The sequence below is a fragment of the Phalacrocorax aristotelis genome, chromosome 2, assembly GCF_949628215.1.
Source record: "Phalacrocorax aristotelis chromosome 2, bGulAri2.1, whole genome shotgun sequence".
NCBI lineage: Eukaryota > Metazoa > Chordata > Aves > Suliformes > Phalacrocoracidae > Phalacrocorax > Phalacrocorax aristotelis.
The window spans coordinates 45,392,538-45,411,910 of NC_134277.1; the positions used below are offsets into that span (position 1 = coordinate 45,392,538).

Here is a 19,373-nt window from a genome sequence, read left to right on the forward strand (position 1 = left end):
CAGGCCTTCCTTGGTGTTTGGGCAGCTTTGCTTTTCAGCCTTTGCTTTGCCACACCAACTCATAGCCTCTATACATCAGCCAGTGAGACCATGACAAATGCCTAACAAAATTCTTTATCAATAATCCTAAGCTATTTGCCTGAGGTCGAGGCTTTTTACCCAAAAGGACCAAGGAGGACTGTGCTTTTTCCATCCTCACGTCTGACCCGCTCTTTATGGGCAGAGATGACCAGGCGCTCATTGTAGCTGAAGAAATGGGATACCTGCATGTAATGCAGTGCATGACCTACCTGCTATGTGGTGCAACTTCTTCCTGTTGTGCAGGCTCATACAGACGCAGTCATTCAGCAGTGCACAAAAGGGTGACCCCCAGCACTGGAGACTGCAGACAGGAAAAGAAATCCTTTAAGTACTGTTGTCATTATATATGCAGTTGTTTTCCTGGGGATCAAGTTCAAACCCAAGCAAAAATGGAGAGATCTCAAAATTTGGAAACAGAGTTTGCAGAGCAGCTCTATTTGGTTTAGAGTCATTGTAATAATTTATGTGATGATCAGTTTTCATCCTCACCTCTCTTGCCATGCTATGCAGATCTCCCTGCAGTTTGCAACTGAGGTGCCTTTTGGATTTTTCAGGTAGTCTCTGTTTATTCCTCATGTACTGCAAGATTAGGTCATTTTTGGGGCATTCCCGCCACACCCAGTTGTAATATGGGAGAAACCTTTAGCAGCAACAATGTGTACAAGTTTTAATGGTTATCTGGATTATCCAAACAGCTGCCTTGAAACATCAAAACTTCAGTGACAGAGATGACTGACAGGTCAGCAAGAGTTTATGAGAATAGTGAAGCTAATTAGGGAGGTGTGTTGGGGGGGTGTTGTGGTGCTAACAATCTTCACGTTGATTATGGTTTTACTAGGTTTGCTAATTGAGAGTGTAAGAGACATAAGTATTTGATTAATCAGTTGTGGGTGACTCATTTGCCCGAATGCGTTACAGCCTATGGATTTGTAGTGTGTTAAGTGCTGTGATTGCTCACTGTGTACGGTTGTTACCTGGGAGACCTGGTATTGTTTTGCTGCCTGAACCACCGCCAAGCATGCCTGCGTGATGCCTTGCCCTGTGCCCAGATCGCAGATATGGATAATGTTTTAGGATTTCCTTAACTCGGTATCTCTTGCTTGTCTCTAACATGTTGCCCCTGTCTTTTCCTTCCTTTCTTTCTCTCCTCTTCCTCTCCTTACTAGAGTCAAAACGTTAGTGATTTTACTTGACTACATAGGAGGATCTCAGACTTAAAAGCAGACTTAAGGCCTGTGCACAAACAGCTGCCAGTCCATAAATACTCCTGTGATGAGTTGTCCAGTGCTCGAGGAACAGAAGAAGGGAGATGATTACAGCTGGACTGCTTCCAAGTGGATTTTAACAAAGGCTTTCATTAATCTGTTTTTCTGTTATCCAACTAACATGTTCAGAAGGTAACTGTCTTCCAGCTGCCCCATAAAAGAGGTCAGTAGCATTACATAACGTTGCACAGAGCCTCTCGCCGCTTGTATATTAGCATTGTTCTCTCTGTTTCCTCTTAGATATTTGCAGCTACAGAGTCCCACCCAATGCCTGCAGCTGCATGTAACCAAAGGAGAGGCCGTCTAATACTGAACGTCTGATTCATTTAGTGGAGTAGAAAGGAAATAGAATGGAAAGAGGCAAAAGAAGCCAAAATTTTGTTTTGCTCTGTATTATTTATATTGTTTGCTTCCTAGGAAAATAACCACGCAGAGCTCAGTTACAGATTTGTGTAAAGACAAACTAGGCAGAGAGCTCTTCCAGTCTGGTTGGCATATTTGTTACAATTTGCATCACTTGAGAGCTTAATAAGTGTGGGAATGTGGCCAACCTTTTATCAGGTTGTCATGGAAGAGATTTTAATAATTACAGACAGAAGCAAACTGTAACTAACACTGGCAACATAATATTTTGGGAAAGGTTGGAGGGGTGAAACTCAGGCTGAGAATAAAAATAGTGGTTAATGTGTGGCATCTGTTGGAACATATTGAAACTGGAGAGATTGATTTGTTCCAGAAAACCACCAGCAAACACCAGCAGACACTGAGTTGTATAACTGAGGCATGTATACCAGGAACACAGTCACATCATGTAAAGTTAGAATATGTTGACTTTCGTATTGCAGAGTAGGAAAGCTTAGCTAGAAAAGTCAAACTGTGAGAGATGCCGTGTACACATAATGAAGTGACCTGTTAGAATGGGAGAGATAAGAAGGGAATGCATCCAGGGGTGGGAGATTTTAAACAACTGGGTGCTGTGCCAACAAACCAAGGAATTACACTTTCCAGCCAGCAGTGAGGGAATAAAACAGCAACAAACTATTTGTTCTGTCTTAGAGTTTAAGAGTTTCTTAAACCTCCTGGGTGCTGAATAGCATACTTGGCAATCAGTTGAAAAATGAAATACTGCTTACAATAGATAAAATATCCATTACGTCATTGCTGCCCGGCCTTTTCACTGAAGTAAGCCACCCAGAGGCAAACTGCCTGCCTCCCGCCCCTGTGACTAAGATGCAGCCATTCCCATCAGTTGACAGATGCATATGCATGACTTTTCCAACATGTTACACATATAATTTGGTTGCATAATTGGTGATTTTCCCCAGGAGTAACAGAGGTGCCTTGAGTCCTGATTACCCAATCGTGGGTAGTCATGTGCCAAGGGCAAAGCTGCTGCACCCCAGGGGAAAGCAGCAGTGAGTGTGCCACAGCTCTCCAAAACCGCTCGTACCTTTGCCTCACTACCTCTCAGGAAAAGAGGTAAGTGGTGGCACTGGGCAACGGCCTGCATTAAGCGCTCTAAGGGCTGTGTCTGGTTTACCAGCCATATGTTGACTGGAGAGCAACGTTCAGGTTGGCAAATAACCAAAAGGTTGAGTGAATGAGTTCCTACACCTTTGAGCAAACAGCCTTATGGACCAAATTCTGAGCCATGAGGATGGCAGTGCTTTAGAAAGACATCTTTAGATATAGGCTCTAGAGATGGCTTTACCTTGTCACTTATACTATCTTTGAGCCCCTATAGCAGGCCTGGCAGACCTGCCAACTACCAGAGCTAGTGCCTCTCCAGGAGGCTGCTTCAGCACATACTGTGTTTTGGATAGCCTGGCAATATCCTCCTTAGACTAAAAGATGAAGGTGTACGTCTCAAACACAAGTTACTGGCCTTGACAGATTTGGTTTACCTAGTCCAAAAGAACTCTTGTCAAATTCAGGTATGGGCTGCAGGAATTTAACTTTCAGGAAGGTCATCAAGAAGTGTCAGGGTTTATTTTGCACTGGATAGCAAAACAGAGTCCACTCTGGTTTTAAAATCTAGTAATGTCTGTCTTCTGCCATCAGGTGGTTCAGCATAGAGCTGAGGGAGGGGCAGAACTGATTTTCTGCGCCACAAACCTATTAAATTGAAAAAAAATCTTTATCTCCATCAAGGATGGAAAATTATAATGTTTCCAAGAAACTGTCAAGACAAAAAAATGCAGGTTAGTTTGAGGTGCAATATTTGAGTTTGATTATTTCCCAGTATTTTGTGTCAGGTTCAACCATTTTCCTAAGGAAAAAGCACCCATCCCCCAATAAAAAATATCCCCACCCCCATCCACAAAGCCCAGAAAACAATGCCTGTAAAATTAGCAGAACTTTTTAAGCATGAATGTTGGATCAACTTTCAGACCACTTTTGTCCTTCAGATAGAAGTTTCAGGGAAAAGTACAGGAATGTCAGAATCAGAGTTTCTGTTTTGAAAATCAACAGTTCCCATCTAAAAATGCTTTGCTGCAGATTTCCAAGCCATTTGAATTCTAAAAAGACCAAAATCAGGAAGGTACATGAGACACCGAACTACAAAATTTCATTGTCACTTGAGGATTCTTCAGTAGAGGTAAACTAAGTTACCCCAAACATCTGCTTAGAGTGAAACTTTATTTCACTGAAAATGAAACAATTTATGGAATTAATTTTCATCCAGAAAGTAGTGCTAAAGAGATTGGCAGGCTTTTCCATATTTTACTGCCTAGTGTCTTGCCCAGAAATCGGTACATATGTAAGGTTCAAACTCACATTTTGCTTGATTCAGAACAATCAGAGATGAAAAGCTTTTCCCTAAATCAAAGAGAGCAGGACTTCAGCTTGGAGGTCCCATGCCCCAGACTAGTCCCTTCACTGGTGGGGATTCAGCACTCACATCTCTTGCCAAATTGCAACATTTGAACAGAATTCTGTTTATGCAAAAACATTCAAAGAGGGTTGGTTTTCATTCCAGTGTGGAATTGAAACCAAACTTTGAAACCTCAGAATTGCTGCAGAACAGAGTTGTCCTCCAGTCAGCTCAAAGGGCTGCTTTGTGTCCCAGGAGCTTGCAAAATAACTAGATTACAGTCCCAGGTCTGGGCCCATATTTTGTGATTCTGTGTTTCTGGGGGTTTTTAAGACACTAGAAAAGCTTGCAATACATCAGTGTCAATATGTTTAACCTGAGTTCTGCCAATATCAAATATATTCTTGCCCTGCTGTGTGGCTCTGACTAGCAGCTGAATAGGCAGCAACTTTGGAACTCACATGAGCAGCAAACAGCACTGAAGTAGTTCTGTCAGGACTGGCCGTGCATTTCTGCTGCCCTATGCATTAAAGTGTGGGTCCTAATTTTATTGCCATTGTTTTATTTCTTGTTTCTGAAGTTCAGTGTCACCAAAGTTCAATCAAAGGCACCCAGTGCAACCTAAAAACTTTGCAGGCAAAGCACTGTTGTTCTTTGAAGCTTCCTGACTGAACAGGGGCTGTACAGTGTTCCCATTCTCCTTGGCACCTGAGCCCTATTCCCTAGAGGCTTAGGTAGTGTTAAGGGTTGTGCAGATGGTTTGTGCTTAGTTTAAACCACAGACAGGAAGCTTTCTTTTAGCTCAACTTCTCTATTGTTATGCTATATTAATAGGCTCTTTTGAAGCTTAAGAAAGGACTGATCCACCTAAATAGTAGTTCTGGGTGGGGAAAGTTATTTAGGAGCATGTTCACAAAACCTAAAAGGCTGTTTCATTTAACCATTTCCTTGCCTGCCTGTGCAGCCAGGTTTTGCTCATTCTGGTGCTCAGAAAGAGGAAGCTGCACTCCCATTTTTGAAAGTATGGGATTTGAGTCATAGGTATTTATTTATAAGCAAATGAACATATTTATTCTTAGATTCCTGTAGCCAAGCCAGAAAATGTTGGCTAGCCACTATGCAAACATACAGATATGCTCTGAATTTTGATCCTGCCCTGACTTTGTGCACAGATTTAACAGAGAAGTACCCCAACCTTAGCTTGTGCTGGAATGGCTGATTCTGTTCTGCTCATATCAGCAGTCAAAATCAAAGGCAGTTCCAGAAGTGTCTTGCTTGGACCAGCCCTCAGTGCCACCAGCTCTTTGCTGCTGCTGTCCCCTTAATTCTGCTGGCAGGCAGCTCAGTCCCCATCTTTTAAGCTCAGAGGTCAGCCTTGTCAGTCCTGACACCCAGTTCTCCCTGTCACGTGCTCATTCTTGCACTTCCCAAGCCTTGAGTGGGACTTGTCTAGTGTCTTAAAAGCTGAAAATGATCACACCCTTTGTCCCTGCTACTTTAGGTGGGGATGTGCAGCCCTGTGCTTTTCACCCTCTGCTTCCCTACTTCCTCCAAGAGATAGTGCCAAAGTGGATGTCACTTTGCAGCAGGGTTGCAGGATGATGCAGTGCTCAGGGGAAGTGGCCAAACTGCTCAGCTTCTGCTTTGATTAAAGAATTTTTTTCATTCTTTTTCAAGTGACATTTGCAACATCGTTTCTCCCTTCCACCCAGAAATCCCCTTGCACCACAAGCAGAGCTTTCTCTTGTGCAAAAAGAGGAAGAGCCAAAGGGGCTGTGAAGTCTGCTGGAGACTTCTCAGCTGTAGGCCAAAACAATAGAGCCTGCTCTAGGCCATTATAGGAATGATCGGAGACCCTCAGACAGGTAGCCATAAAAGTCAAGGAGTGACTGCTTTGGGTGAGTTTCTTCTCAGTTAGAGCTGAATATGCACCCAACTACCTCCAGCTGCTTGGACTCGTGGGGAGAAATTTGAGAGAGAACTAATACATCTTGGGGTCTTTTCTCCCTCATTTAGAAAGACGATTAGTATTTCAAATATCTGGGCTACATACTGCAGCTCTGTGGCAAAGAAAAAGGGCTTTAGGAGCCCTAAAGAGGCATGTTCATCTTTGTTAAAAAGTATACCATGTGATATAGATGACATATTACTCAGTTCCAAGAGCAGAGTCCAAACTTTCAGCGTGCTCTTCTGTGGTCAAGAAAAAAAAAACAGAACAGAGCCCCAGTCGTTCATCAAAACTATTTTATCTGATTGTTACAGATCATAGTTGTGTTCATGCAGTTGCGGCCTGCTTGCAGCCAAAACTCCAAAACAGCCATCCCGCAATGTAGTCAGTTCGCCTCGGCTGGGGTGTTTCCCGAGTTCTTTATAAAGCAGATTTTCTGAGAGCGAAGAATGCACATGGGAATAAGCAATGCAAATCTTCTGTTAACAGACAGTGATACTGGACTTTCTAAATATATTCCTCCAGTAAGGGCCATAATAAACATGGCTTTTTTTCCTTTCTTCAACACACTAAGAAGCAGAAGGAATGCCTGTAATCTGATGAACTTTCAAGTATTTTTTTCTATTTAAAGGTTATAAAGTTTAAAATTTACTAACATTTTGTTGCCAAGGGAAATCACTTGAGAATAAGCATTTGTGGTTTGCATAGGTGTGGAAGACGGGATTGGCTTAAAAGGTTCTTTTTTGTATAAATGAAGGAAATACATTATTTGTAGGTGCTGCTAGTGAATGCCACTGACCTGTGCTAGCTGGGAATGTCAGTGCTAGAAAGGCACTTCCCTTCCCTTGAAACCCTGTGAGACAGGCTAGAATTGAATTACTTGCTCTGCATCTGGCTGATGAACCTTTCAGAGGAAGCGCATCCTGGTTCAGGATTCAGGCCTTCTTCCAAATAAAGAATATTCTCTTCAGATGTCCTTTCACCTGCCTTTTGAATAGCTGACGGTTCCTGCTGCTCGCCAGCTAACTGTGTTTCCAATGGAAACCTGATTATATGTAAAATTGGTGGATCAGAGGTACTGCTTGTTCTGATTGAAAACTCGCCCCACCCCTTTCGGCATGGCTCACCTTCATTTTGAGAGGCACAGAGTAGGAGAAACAGAGGTTAGTGACTGATGCAGTTAGTGGCAACTTCCCTTCAGAGGTTATTGAACTTTTCTTTTTCTTACTGACTTATTTGACCTGATACACAGAATCTGAGTCAGTGACATTGCTGTAAGCATCCGCCAGAGCATCATGCTGCCAACACAAGCCACTTGCTTAACTTTGGCTGTAGCTTCACTTATTTTAATCCGTTCAGGTTAGGCTCCCAGGGCTTCTTCCAATCAATCCTCTCCCTCATGGAAACATAATATAGTACCTTTACACTGACTCAAAGGAAAAAATAGGCTGGGAGAGTACATTTCCATGTGTCCAATCAAATCAGGTTCAGATAAACTCCCACCCTCCTTTAATCTATTTTCAGAATAAAACTGTTCTCTTTTAAACTGTTTACCTTCCCTAAAAAATACTCCAAACTGAACTAGAAGGGTCACAGCTAGAGGTGATATGGCTGTTCTCACCTCCAGAATAATGTTCTGTACCATTCCCAGAACATCTCCCTATTCTTGAATATGTCTCTAGTGTTCTTTTATTCCCTATCGCTATACGCTCCACCTAAGAATATCTTGGTGTGTGGGTGGCACCAGCTAAGGAGTTTGGAGTGAACAGTCATCTGCTTTACAACAGGACAGCCAGTGTACAGCCAGAAAATGACACACAGAGGATGTTTTCAGTTACATAAATCCATGCAAACAGTGCATGGCAGGGTGAAAATTCTCAGATGTGTCATACATGCCTGATTGTGCCTGTAGGATTCAAACACCTGTGTACACACAGGTGTTTGCATTTGTTCTAGCACCACTTTTTCACATACATCAAAGTATGAGAATAAGTTTTGTTTTTCAGATGTCTATGCAGGCATACATATTGTGCCTGAATGTTAGCCTGCAGTAGTTATGTGTGACAGGCTTCCTGAAGATGTCTGTAAATGGATCCCACTGAAGTATACTGGATCTGGAGTGAGAATTGGGCAAGTGGGAATTCACACTGCTTTGTCTATTTATCAATCCAGTTCTTAGAAAAATTAATGTGTTCTAGTAATTACTGGTTAAAGGGACAGATTTGTCAAGAATACATCAACACAATAAGTGCAGGAGACTTGCTGTTGGATTCAGGAAACTGAAGGTTTCATCCATTACGTATTAAAAGCCTGAGAGAAGAACAAAGCTATTAAATTACATTAGGTTCTTGCTCAGTCAGCTCTGGCTTTTTATAAAATAAACAGACAAGGAAGTCCTGGTAAGTGGAGGCCTATATACAAAACAACATTTTGAGCTAAGAAAGCAGTGATAATTTTTATTATTTACTGTTATTGTAGGAGATCATGTATTACACTCTGTATGAAAATTATAATTATTGACAACCTCCTGTATACATAAAGCTATTATATCATTTAATGTAGGCCTTCCATCTGTTCTGCTTTACAGATGACCCTCATAAGCCAGAGGAGAAAGATGAAATTTCAAAAGTCACAATCATAAGTCTTGTCCCATTACTGGTGATTTCTGTTGCTGTGATTGTTATCTTTTATGCCTATCGCACTCATAAGAAGAGAAAGCTCAACAAAGCATGGGAGAAGAATGTCAAGCCCAGGAAACATAAGGACTGCAGTGATGTTTGTGCCATTATGTTAGATGATGACCGCTCAGACATCAGCTCTACCTGTGCCAACAACATCAACCACAACACAGAACTGTTGCCCATTGAGTTGGATATTGTCGTTGGCAAAGGAAGGTTTGCTGAAGTATATAAAGCCAAATTGAAACAAAACACATCGGAGCAGTATGAAACGGTGGCAGTCAAGATTTTCCCCTATGAAGAATATGCTTCCTGGAAAACTGAGAAAGACATTTTTTCAGATGTAAACCTCAAGCATGAGAACATCCTCCAATTTTTGACGGCAGAGGAGCGTAAGACAGATCTTGGTAAACAGTATTGGTTGATCACTGCCTTCCATGCTAGAGGAAACTTGCAGGAATATCTCACACGGCATATTATCAGCTGGGAGGACCTCTGGAAACTGGGTGGGTCCTTGGCCCGAGGGATTGCCCATCTGCATAGTGATCACACACCCTGTGGTCGCCCCAAAACACCTATCGTGCACAGAGACCTAAAAAGTTCCAACATCCTGGTGAAAAATGATTTAACCTGCTGTCTCTGTGACTTTGGGTTATCCCTGAGACTGGACCCTTCTCTGTCTGTGGATGACTTAGCTAACAGTGGGCAGGTAAGCTAAAAGTTTGAAGGGGGGGTGTGTGTGTGTGTTGTATTAGTTGCTGTATATCTGTTCCTGGTGTGAAAAGAGGAAGAATTCTATGTTGCCATATTTACTTAAAATCTTTAAAAAATTAAAGTGACAGTATTTATAAACAAAGAGGCTCTAAACCTAACGTTAAAGCAACAGTGAGAAATGTGCAGTCAAGCTTTTGTTATGATCAGAGAGCTGCATATGTATATGATGCAACCATCCTCTTTATAGACTTATGTATGTATGAGCTTGTTAGCAACTGTGGTGCTGCTGCAATGCACATGCACGGATAAGATAATGATGTGCTTCACATCATACGGTTGTGCCACAGTTTTCGTGCCTGATGGCATTAGTTTTGCATGAGTAGATCCACTCTTGGGATACCCCAGCATACGCGGAGTCAGTCTATCTTTGAGAGGCGTAAGCAGATAACTAGGGTGATAGGTAATAACTTTAAAAGGCCAAAATAAACTTGTCTAAGACTATGGCACTTTCTCCAAATGCAAGAATTGCAAATAAAAATAATTGCCCTGTTGTTGCTTTTTCAAGTAAGTACTTCACAAGGTTGCCAGGAGGATGTTTATGAATGCTTTGAAGATTAAATCTTTCAAGTGAATCTCTAAATATTGGCTCTTCTAATGAAAACTCCCATATAAATTTAAGTTAGTTAATTCATAATTATTTAATTATACATATATCTATACAGGTATTTTTATATTTATGTAAAATAATACAAACACCACCCACAAGTACATATCTTTTCTCTCCAGCATGCCAGACCTTTTTGGAGTTCAGGGAAGTCATACCATATTGTAAGTCCTAAGTCTAGTTCCATTTGGAATAAAATGAAAACAGAGTATTTGGCAGCGTAAGGCAGAGGCTCTGAAACTCAACCCCACAGACACTTTCATTGCTTAAAGCCAACCCATGTTTTAAGCCGATTTCTCTGTCATAACTCAGAGACACTTGGAAGTAGGAGGGTACTGTTGATACTGCCACTTCCACAGCCCACACTGACACTGACGACAAAGTACAGTGCTTCCCAGAGCAGGTTACTGCTTTGGAATCGGTGTCCTTGGGCACTGGTGTCGAGGCCCACTGTTTTACTTTGTTTAGCTTCATTGAATCTGTTTGAGGATGATCCAGCTAGTGTCAGTCTTCCGTGTGACAAGGAGTAAGATGGTGTGAAGTTGCTCCACTTCAAACTCCACCTTGTTTCTTCTGGGCACACAAGCACCACCCACTCAGATTCCCCAACATGCCAACTTCAGTGCTGCAACTTTTGCTAGAGGTGTCTTGCACCAGAATTTGCCTTATACACAATTTCTAAACTTTACCCTTTGATTCAAACCTTTGCCACCAGGAGGTCCAGTCTTTGAATGTATAATGGAGCTGACCCAAATATTAAATCAAGGAAACCTCTGGCTTCCTATGAAATAAATAAAACAGTTGGTTTATTTACAAATGGTAAATATTTTACCATTTTTCTAGTCAGCCTTAATAATATTCAAGGCAAGTTGTTGGGGTTACAAAGCTGTCTTTTTTCCCATCTACCCAACTACCTTCCATATCATGCAAATGTAGCCATTATTGACCGTACAGTACCAGTGCCCTTAGTGACTGGCTCAAAGCCGTATTTTTCCCCATTAGAACCTTTGAAGTCTTTTCAGTTTGGCCACACATGATGGTCAATATTTGCAGACAGTACTTAATGTGAGTACATAAATCTGGATCTTTGTTCCATCATGTTCAAAGGACCGATAGGTGCCAGCAAGGCCAGCAATTCATCACCTCAGTAGCATCAGCAGCCTTGTGACAGATGGTATCCCTAATTAGATATCTAATTAGATATCTACTATATATAAGAGGGATACTACTATAAAAGGGATATCTACTGCCCCTCTGACTGACACACCTCAGGGGACAAAGCATCCCTCAACAGCTTGAAAGAAACGTAAGGTCTCCAGTAAAAAAGATCCAAAAGTAACAGAAGTTATAATGTACCACAGGAAGAGAGATGGTCCCTCACCAGAAGTTTTGGAGAAGCAAGAACTGAAACCAGACTGGTCCTTGCAAAGAGAAAGCATATCCAGGCTCCAGAGGGGCAACCAACTCTGAATTGCTAAAATGCCTTTGACACTCAGGGCTCAGTTGTCCATGAGACACAGGAAAAGTATCTTTGACCCAAAGACCTAACAATCTAAATGCAGATAAAAGGACACTAGCAGAGCAGAACATGATAAATCCTAAGCAGGATGGAAATGGGATTGATTTGACACCATTCTTTAAGTAATTTTAAATTTTCTCTGCACTGTACTTTTTAGTTATAGGGCTTGATCCTCCATTGTCCAGCAAAGCTGCAGACTAATTTTCACTGCTGCGAAGAGTGTGAAATGCCAGACCAGAAGAGCACATTGTGATAATGTTAAGAATTGGTATTTAGGAACCATTAACTCATGTTCAAATCAGCAGGATTTGGGGGAGTAGAATTGTGGGCCATAGTTTACAGGTAACCCATCTAAAGATTTGGATGGGGTCTGGTGGGGAAGAAGTTGTGTGTTGGTGAATCGATGAGGGGGTAGGAACAACCTCTGCTGCAGAGTTTCCATACGTTCATGTCCTGTAGGGGAGGGAGGGAGATGCTGGCCAACTCAGTGATACTGAGACACGATTATCCCAAGTACCCGTTCAGTGTATGGCTCTTCCTCACATGCTTGGCCCTAAATTCATCACAAACACCATGTAGTAGGAAATTTAACTTTGGGGCAGATCACACAGGGTTTTTTCTGTCCTCTGTTTATAAAGGCTTTGATCCTACAACCATTTGGATATTTTTGACACAGAAATTCTCTGCTGTTGCAGGGTCCTATGACAAAGCTATGTCCTTGATCTTTCCTGCTGTCTTCTTACGGTGCATTGCACTTTTTGAGGAACTCCTTCCCATTTGCCCTGAGCCTGGGGTGATAAGATGTGTTTACAGAAGCTTGTAAAATGGATATCATAGGGCTCTCTCAGGGACTGTACATTTATGTTGCTGCCTGCAATTGCAGACCCAGTAACTGAAATGATCTTTTGCAGTCTTGCTTGCCGCTGGGCTAAGGAGTGATTGCTGTAGTGCAGTCTACAAATAGCTCATTTGAATCACAGGTCCAACTGCATCACCCACTGGAGCTTGTTCATCTCCTTGATTAAGCAGGCTCCAATTTGAAACTGTCTTTGCCTGATCAAAGACTTATTATGTTTGCAGTTTTTCAAGGGGGATGAATTTTTTACACCTACCTTGTGAAGAGTTTGTGATTTGAGAGTAACTGTTGAGTGATCCAAAAATTCCTCCTTAAATCCTTTCTTGTGATAAAAACAGACATTTAAACTTTGCCTTCTGTAATGCAAAGTCATAATCTAGATCTCAGCAAAGCTGCTAAAATCATTGCTGAATATTGCTCAGTATGAATAAAGTTTATGAGAACGGCTTTTCAAACAAAGGGGACAATTTTTTGTTTCAATTCAGATGTGTGTTTCTGCATTCAGTATTTGCGTATTTGCTTTCTTCTGCCAGGCCTGCATTCACCACTTTCCTTTTAAGCCTACCATGAAAAGAAACAGCTAACACTGTAATATGCAGCACAAAAGAATACAATGTTTCTTGTTCATCAGAAAGACACTAGGTCAGCAGCAACTGCTTCAGTCCCAAAGGGCAGAGTTCGTCTGTGAACGGCCAAAGAGTGAGAAAGCCTGTTAGTGTCAAAATTATTTGCCTAAGGAACTAGAACAGGCTTCTTTTTTTTCCTTTACCAAGGGAGGCGCAAGTAAGTTGGTAGTCAGGACAATGCCAGATGCCCCTGGCAGCGGAAAATACAACCTGTGCCAAGTATGGCCTGAATTTTTGGGTACATGTCAAATGGCACCGTTTCTGTGAAAGCTGAAGTTAAATCACAGCAGAATCCAAAACATGAATTACAATTGCAGCTCCTGAGCTCTCCCCAATCTCCCTCCTGTAGGTTGGCACAGCAAGGTACATGGCCCCTGAGGTTCTGGAATCCAGGATGAACCTGGAGAACGTGGAGTCCTTCAAACAAACAGATGTGTACTCCATGGCTTTAGTCCTCTGGGAAATGACATCTCGCTGTAACGGCGTTGGAGGTAAGTGCCATCAGTTTTCTTCTCTCTAAAAATATGTTTGGACAGACATGTTCTTGTGGTTGTCTGGGGAGGGGATGATTCTTTTTAACTCTCACCCGTTATTCTAGTGTACCTGGATGCTGTGAATGAACAGGCCTTAGGTAGCATGAAAGGCACATGTGCATGAGCAGACTTGAAGGGCAAGCACCTTCTGAGACCACAAAAAAATTTGTACTCGATTGATGTAAGGATAAATCTGCTGTTAGGTAGACCACTTTTAAAGACAACTAATGTCTGTTTTTTCCTATAACGTCTTGAGTAGCCGTGGATTGACTCAGTCTGGTTGACCTCATCCAAAATGATTGGAAACATAAGACAATTTGAAATATTAAGACCAAGAAATGATAAGTGCCTCCCATTTACTTTCATGGAATGTTAATTCTGAAACCTAACGAGGGCCAGTTAAGTGTGACATTTACTAATCAGTCATTTCAGTAAGAGCCATCATAGTGATACAGAAGCCCTCCTGCTTTCCCAAAGTCCCCAGCTGCTGCTCATCACTTTTTGTGATGTTGCAAGAGATCATCCATATGAGAATCAAAGGACGTTTGTTGTATGAAGTGCAGTAACAAAATAAAAACGATTGGAACTGCCTATCAGAACAACTCCAGGAAGAGCTGCTGTGCTTGTTCATATTCAGAGTTTGTTCACTGAAATAAAATCTTCATTTCTGCTTTGCCTAAAGCTGCCCCAGAATTCCCAGTGTGCAGCACTGGTATGTGTTAGAAATCAGGAAAGTTGCTGTTGAGATATCTGCATTACATATTGCCATGTTTGAAGATTTTCACCTTACTTCAGGGACTAAAAAGAGACTAAGTTACATATAAAATTATTCAGTCTGCTGATATTGTCTAACATTCATTCTAACAAAAACTGCTGCACAGTGCAGGGCTCTCACAGGCAGTCTAAGGAGTGGGGCTGTAAAATGTAACACTAATGTGGATATTATAGTAGATATGTAACTATGATTTGATTTGTTACCATTCTTCCAAAACCACAGAAGCCCCCTTTTCATTACATTTGGCACAGTCGCATCTCGAAGGGCTGCAACAGAGACAGGACAATCTTGCAGGCTAGAGCACTACAATATGAGGAACATAGTGTACAGGAGGGAAACCAATGTCCCATGGGAAGATGTGCCTAGCTGCTTCTTTTTTCTCTACTAACGTTCATGGGATACCACAAGGGTATCCATGGAGGTCTCTGAAGCCACTCTGCACAGTGGCTCTGTGGCTGCACCACAGTGTCCATGTGCAGGCAGAAGGAATGCCTCCACCTCAGTCTCCTCCTATGTCTGACCAGCATTTAGTCTTGTTGGGTGGGCTGGACTGTGGGCAACAGATTTGCCCCTGTTTGCACCCTGCCGGGAAAGCTACAAAGTGAGTTTGTGTGCAAACAGCTAGTGCTAGCATAAAAGTGTGAAAAAAAAATCTTTTCTAGTCAAACATTTCAGGGAAAAAACATTTGGTGCTTCAGGAACCAAACCTCAGTCTAGCGTGTTCCAAGGTAAACCTATCGACCTCTAACTGTCATGGTTATGCCTGTTTCTAAATGCATTGGCACAACCTCAGCCTTTCATTAGCACTCTGTAAATGTGGCTGAGGAGATTTTAAACCCGAGAAAAAGGATCTTTGCCCTGTCTCTTGAGCTCTCTCTGTTTCTTGCATTTAGGAATTCACCTTATTAATATAAATACAAGCTGTTCACTGTGGAGTCTTTTATCTTTGATGATGCTTGAGTCCCTTCCTGTTCATATTTGCTGAGTACAGTGAAATGGAGACTGTGGCAAGAGCAAACCTTATTGCTGCTGTTCTCAGAAGGCAACTGCCTAAAAGAGGATATAAAGGGAGTTTCATAAGGAAGGAAAATCACCAGCGTGTTTAGCTAGACGAGGCTGACCCATTATAACCTTGAGAAGAACAGCTGAAGTCATTTCAGGAAAAAGAAAGATTTCTCTGGCCCAGCATCCCCTTTGCTTTCAAGATGGAGCTTAACCCCACCCACATCCTGATTTTTCCCTATTCATTTCATCCCTCAGTCGTCCTCATTTCCAGAAACACATACCTTGAATTTTGTTTCCCTATTTCAGTCATCTTTCCAGGGGCTGAAGTCCCCAGCAAAACCACAGGAGTACTTGGGCAGATCTGTAGGGAGGTAGAACTTGGGCTTAGTGTCTTCATCCAGAGCAGGTAAATACTACTCCCTTAACTTGTCACTGGTGCTAAGCTGCAGCAGCATTGCTCCGTTTCTCTCATTTCCTTCTTAGATTTTCCCCTGGTTCATGCAGTCTGGCTATCTTTGCAACCAGCTGGTGAAATACCCTTACAGTGATTCACGACTACAACTCCCTGTCTGCTTTCTCTCTCCGTCTGTCACTCATGAGATTCCCTCCTCTCCTCGCAGCCTTCCGAAGGAGCCACCTCCACTCACACAAACCCCTCTTTTCTTCCTAAACTGTTAGGCACTGAGAGAAATGACCTCTCATATAAACTGGAGTAGGCTGACCTGATTGCAGCCAGCCTTTCCAATGGAGCATAAACGATGTAGGCACCGTCTTTGCAGGGCATGTTTGACTGTGGTGTCAGCTCCCTGATGCTAGGGAAACGTGTGGCAGTCTAAGCTGAGGCAGCAGCATTAGCAACTTCAATTAGGGAGGGAAGCATGTGGGGGAGCTAATTGCCATTCAGCCACGTAAAGGTACAGTGACTTATTTCTTTTACAAAGGGAGCTCTCAGGATTCATTTGTCAGCATGCAGGTGTTCAGTGAGTGTGGGAGGCGATGGAGGCAAGTCCTTTCACTACAGCAGCTTTGTCAAACACAGTCTCCACGCTATGCCAGGCCTTTTCAGTCAGCAGACTTTTAAACAAAAATACCCAGCAGCATAATCCATACTGTGAAGCTGCCGTAGTAAATAAGCAGGTGGGGATCGGCTTTCAAGAAAGGCCATGCTGTTCATTGTTACTTTGTTGTGCTAAATATGGAGAAGCAGAAATGGGGCACGAGGGAAAGGGAGACAGGCTAAGATAGAGTTTGACTGATTTTTCACTGGAGTATAATTTAAGAGGCATATTTAGAAACTCAGCAATACTACTTTGGGGAGAACTTCAACTGCTCCACGCTGCTGTTAACTTGGTATTTCATTCAGTGCAACAGCTGTGCACCAGATGCTGCACGTTGCAAGAAATATAATTTTCATCTCAACCACTTGCTTTGAGAGCGACACAGCTTTGGCGACTGAGGCAAGTGTAATTTCTCTGACAGCCTCCTAGAAAGAAAAGAAAACCATCTGTTCTGTATTGGAGCTGCTGTGGGTGGGGGACTGTTGGGGGTGGCAGGGGGGAAGGAGAGGAAAGGGAACTTCTGGATACATGGGGTTGGTGAAGAGGGAGAAAAGAAACCTCTCAGAAAATGGCGATGTTGCTTGTGCAGTATCGTACTGCCCGGAGTGGTGGCTGGCTTCGGTATAGCAGCAGGGCTTTGTTTGAAATGGCAGCCTTGCTTTACCGGAGCTGTGTTTAATGTGAATAAAATCACTGATTAATCTTCTGCTTACTTGGAAAGAGTCAGCCAAGAGCCAGAGTTTGGTAACTAAACATTTGTGCATGCCGTACCTTGTGAAATGCTCAGCTTTCATCATATTGACATGGAGACGTGACAGTTTCTGGCGGCAGAGAGCACTTTGATAGCCTGTACAGTGGGGCTGTGCCTGTACATTGGGCCCTGAGGTGGCTGCAGCTGGGGCCTGATTAAACCTCTCCTTCTGTGGAGCAGAGCCCAATTAGGGCATGCCTGCAATGAATTGGCTTGTGGCAGTGCATAACTCCAAGCTGGTGCTTTCACACAGTGCAGCATCACCCCATGACAGTAACTCATGTCCTAGAAATTCTTTAACAATCACCACGGCAGTACACGTAAGGTAGCAAGTGCTGTTCTTCAACAAGCCCAGGTAGCAGTAGGTAAGATTGCTGCACTACACTCCTTGTTGTGTGCCGATGTGCTCTGTGTTCCCCTACTTTCCCACCTCAGGATCCAGCACATGGTGACTAAGCAGCTTGTAGCCATACACTGATGGCAGACCTTGTGCACTCCCAAACCTTTGGAAGGCTGGCTGTGTCTTTGACCATCAGATGTGAAGTCGCTTAAAACATGTACGTGCAAGGGAAACTGCAGTGAGTTCACCCATCCCAACGCACCCTCAGGCTTGCCATCTACCATCTGTATTCTGAAGGAGTGGAACAGGGAAACCTAGGGAAAATGTGAAGTAAGCACTTGACAGCTCCTTAAACTTGGCCATGAAATGGCTTTTGAGACTCTGCTTTATGCATTACTATCCCTTTGGGCAACAGCTAAGTAGATCCACCACCCAAATTCCTCTAGCCATGAAGAAAGACACAATCTGCACACACAGAGACCTCTGTGTGTGTGCGTGAGTGCTCACATTAGCTCCACCATTGATCGATTGCTTTGTCCCTTCTGTTGCTCCCCCCTTGTAAACTCTAAAGTGAGAGGCTTTTTGAAAAGGACCTAAAAGTTCCTGAGCACAAGCCTACTGCTGTGGACTGTGCTTCACAGTTGGTTTTTGCTTGCCTTCTTTCACCTCACCCCTGCTTTGATTCTACAAATGAGCCTTCATCTTCCAGCATGAGAAGTTGTCCCACAGAAATCAGTGTTGATAGGGTTTGTGAGTATGCTGTTCTGACCCAAAGGAAAGGAGTCTCACTGCAAAGAGCTTGGAGTAGAAAAAGATTACATGAGCAAGACATATTTTTCATGAGGAACCCACGGCCAAATTTTCCAAAGCATTCATCAGGCACAACAAATAGATTTTCAGTAATGTCTCAGTTTGGGGCTAAAAATCCAGTCACAGCCTTTCTGAGAGTTATGGCCAGGTCAGCGTCAAAGGAAACAAGAGGTACAGCAATTATTAGTGCAAGGTAGCTCACAACCATAAAGATTAAATGCTGGAGGTTAAAGTTGAAGGAACTCTGCCGTCACTGAACGCTAAAGGTGCTGTAGTTCATGGTACCTGAGGTATTTATGGTACTTTTGCCAGTTGTGATTTTTAGTGCCTACTCTGGTGTAAAAACAATCAAAGTAAACATATAAGGCATGAAAAATAGATTCAGCATCTGTATACAGCCGTGCACAAGCAGCTAGGCACAAACATCTTAACCTACCTCAAATTGACATCTGTTACATCTACTGTATCTCATCAATACGATCCATGAATAACCCCAGCTATTACTGCAAAATGTGTCTGACACCTGAGATTCCACAGCATAAAGATGATTTACTGCAAGAGGATTCAGTGGGCTTTTCTTTCTAAGGAAAAGAGAAGCAAGATAATAAATAGCAAGAAGATGCTACATGCTTTTCAAACTGAGGGAAGGCACAACTGTATTACTATAAAGTCATTACAGCATATTGGCATCTGGCTTCAATTTCTCTTTACCATTAAAAAAAAAAAAGAAAAGAAAAACCCTGAAAAATGCATTCAATCTTTGTTTGGAAGAGGAATGCTCATAGCATAGAAAGAACTTCTTTAACAGGGAAAATGTATTATGAACATATCAACTCCCCCAGAAGGCTTTCCCTTCCCCACTTGAACCATCTCATGAACCTGAATGGCCATCGGATTAAGCTCAGTGAGAGGGAACAGGTCAGCACTGCAGCACC

At 42.6% G+C, this 19,373-nt stretch overlaps 1 protein-coding gene across 3 annotated transcripts in view; it reads left to right on the plus strand.

The window, feature by feature from the left end:
• The window catches only part of TGFBR2 (transforming growth factor beta receptor 2), a 67,155-nt gene that overhangs the window by 40,857 nt on the left and 6,925 nt on the right, over nt 1–19,373 (plus strand). For all 3 annotated transcript variants that reach the window (XM_075083293.1, XM_075083295.1, XM_075083294.1), the window contains 2 exons: nt 8,697–9,496; nt 13,516–13,657. In XM_075083293.1, coding sequence (XP_074939394.1) covers nt 8,697–9,496; nt 13,516–13,657 — 942 coding nt within the window. The remainder of the gene's footprint in view (nt 1–8,696; nt 9,497–13,515; nt 13,658–19,373) is intronic.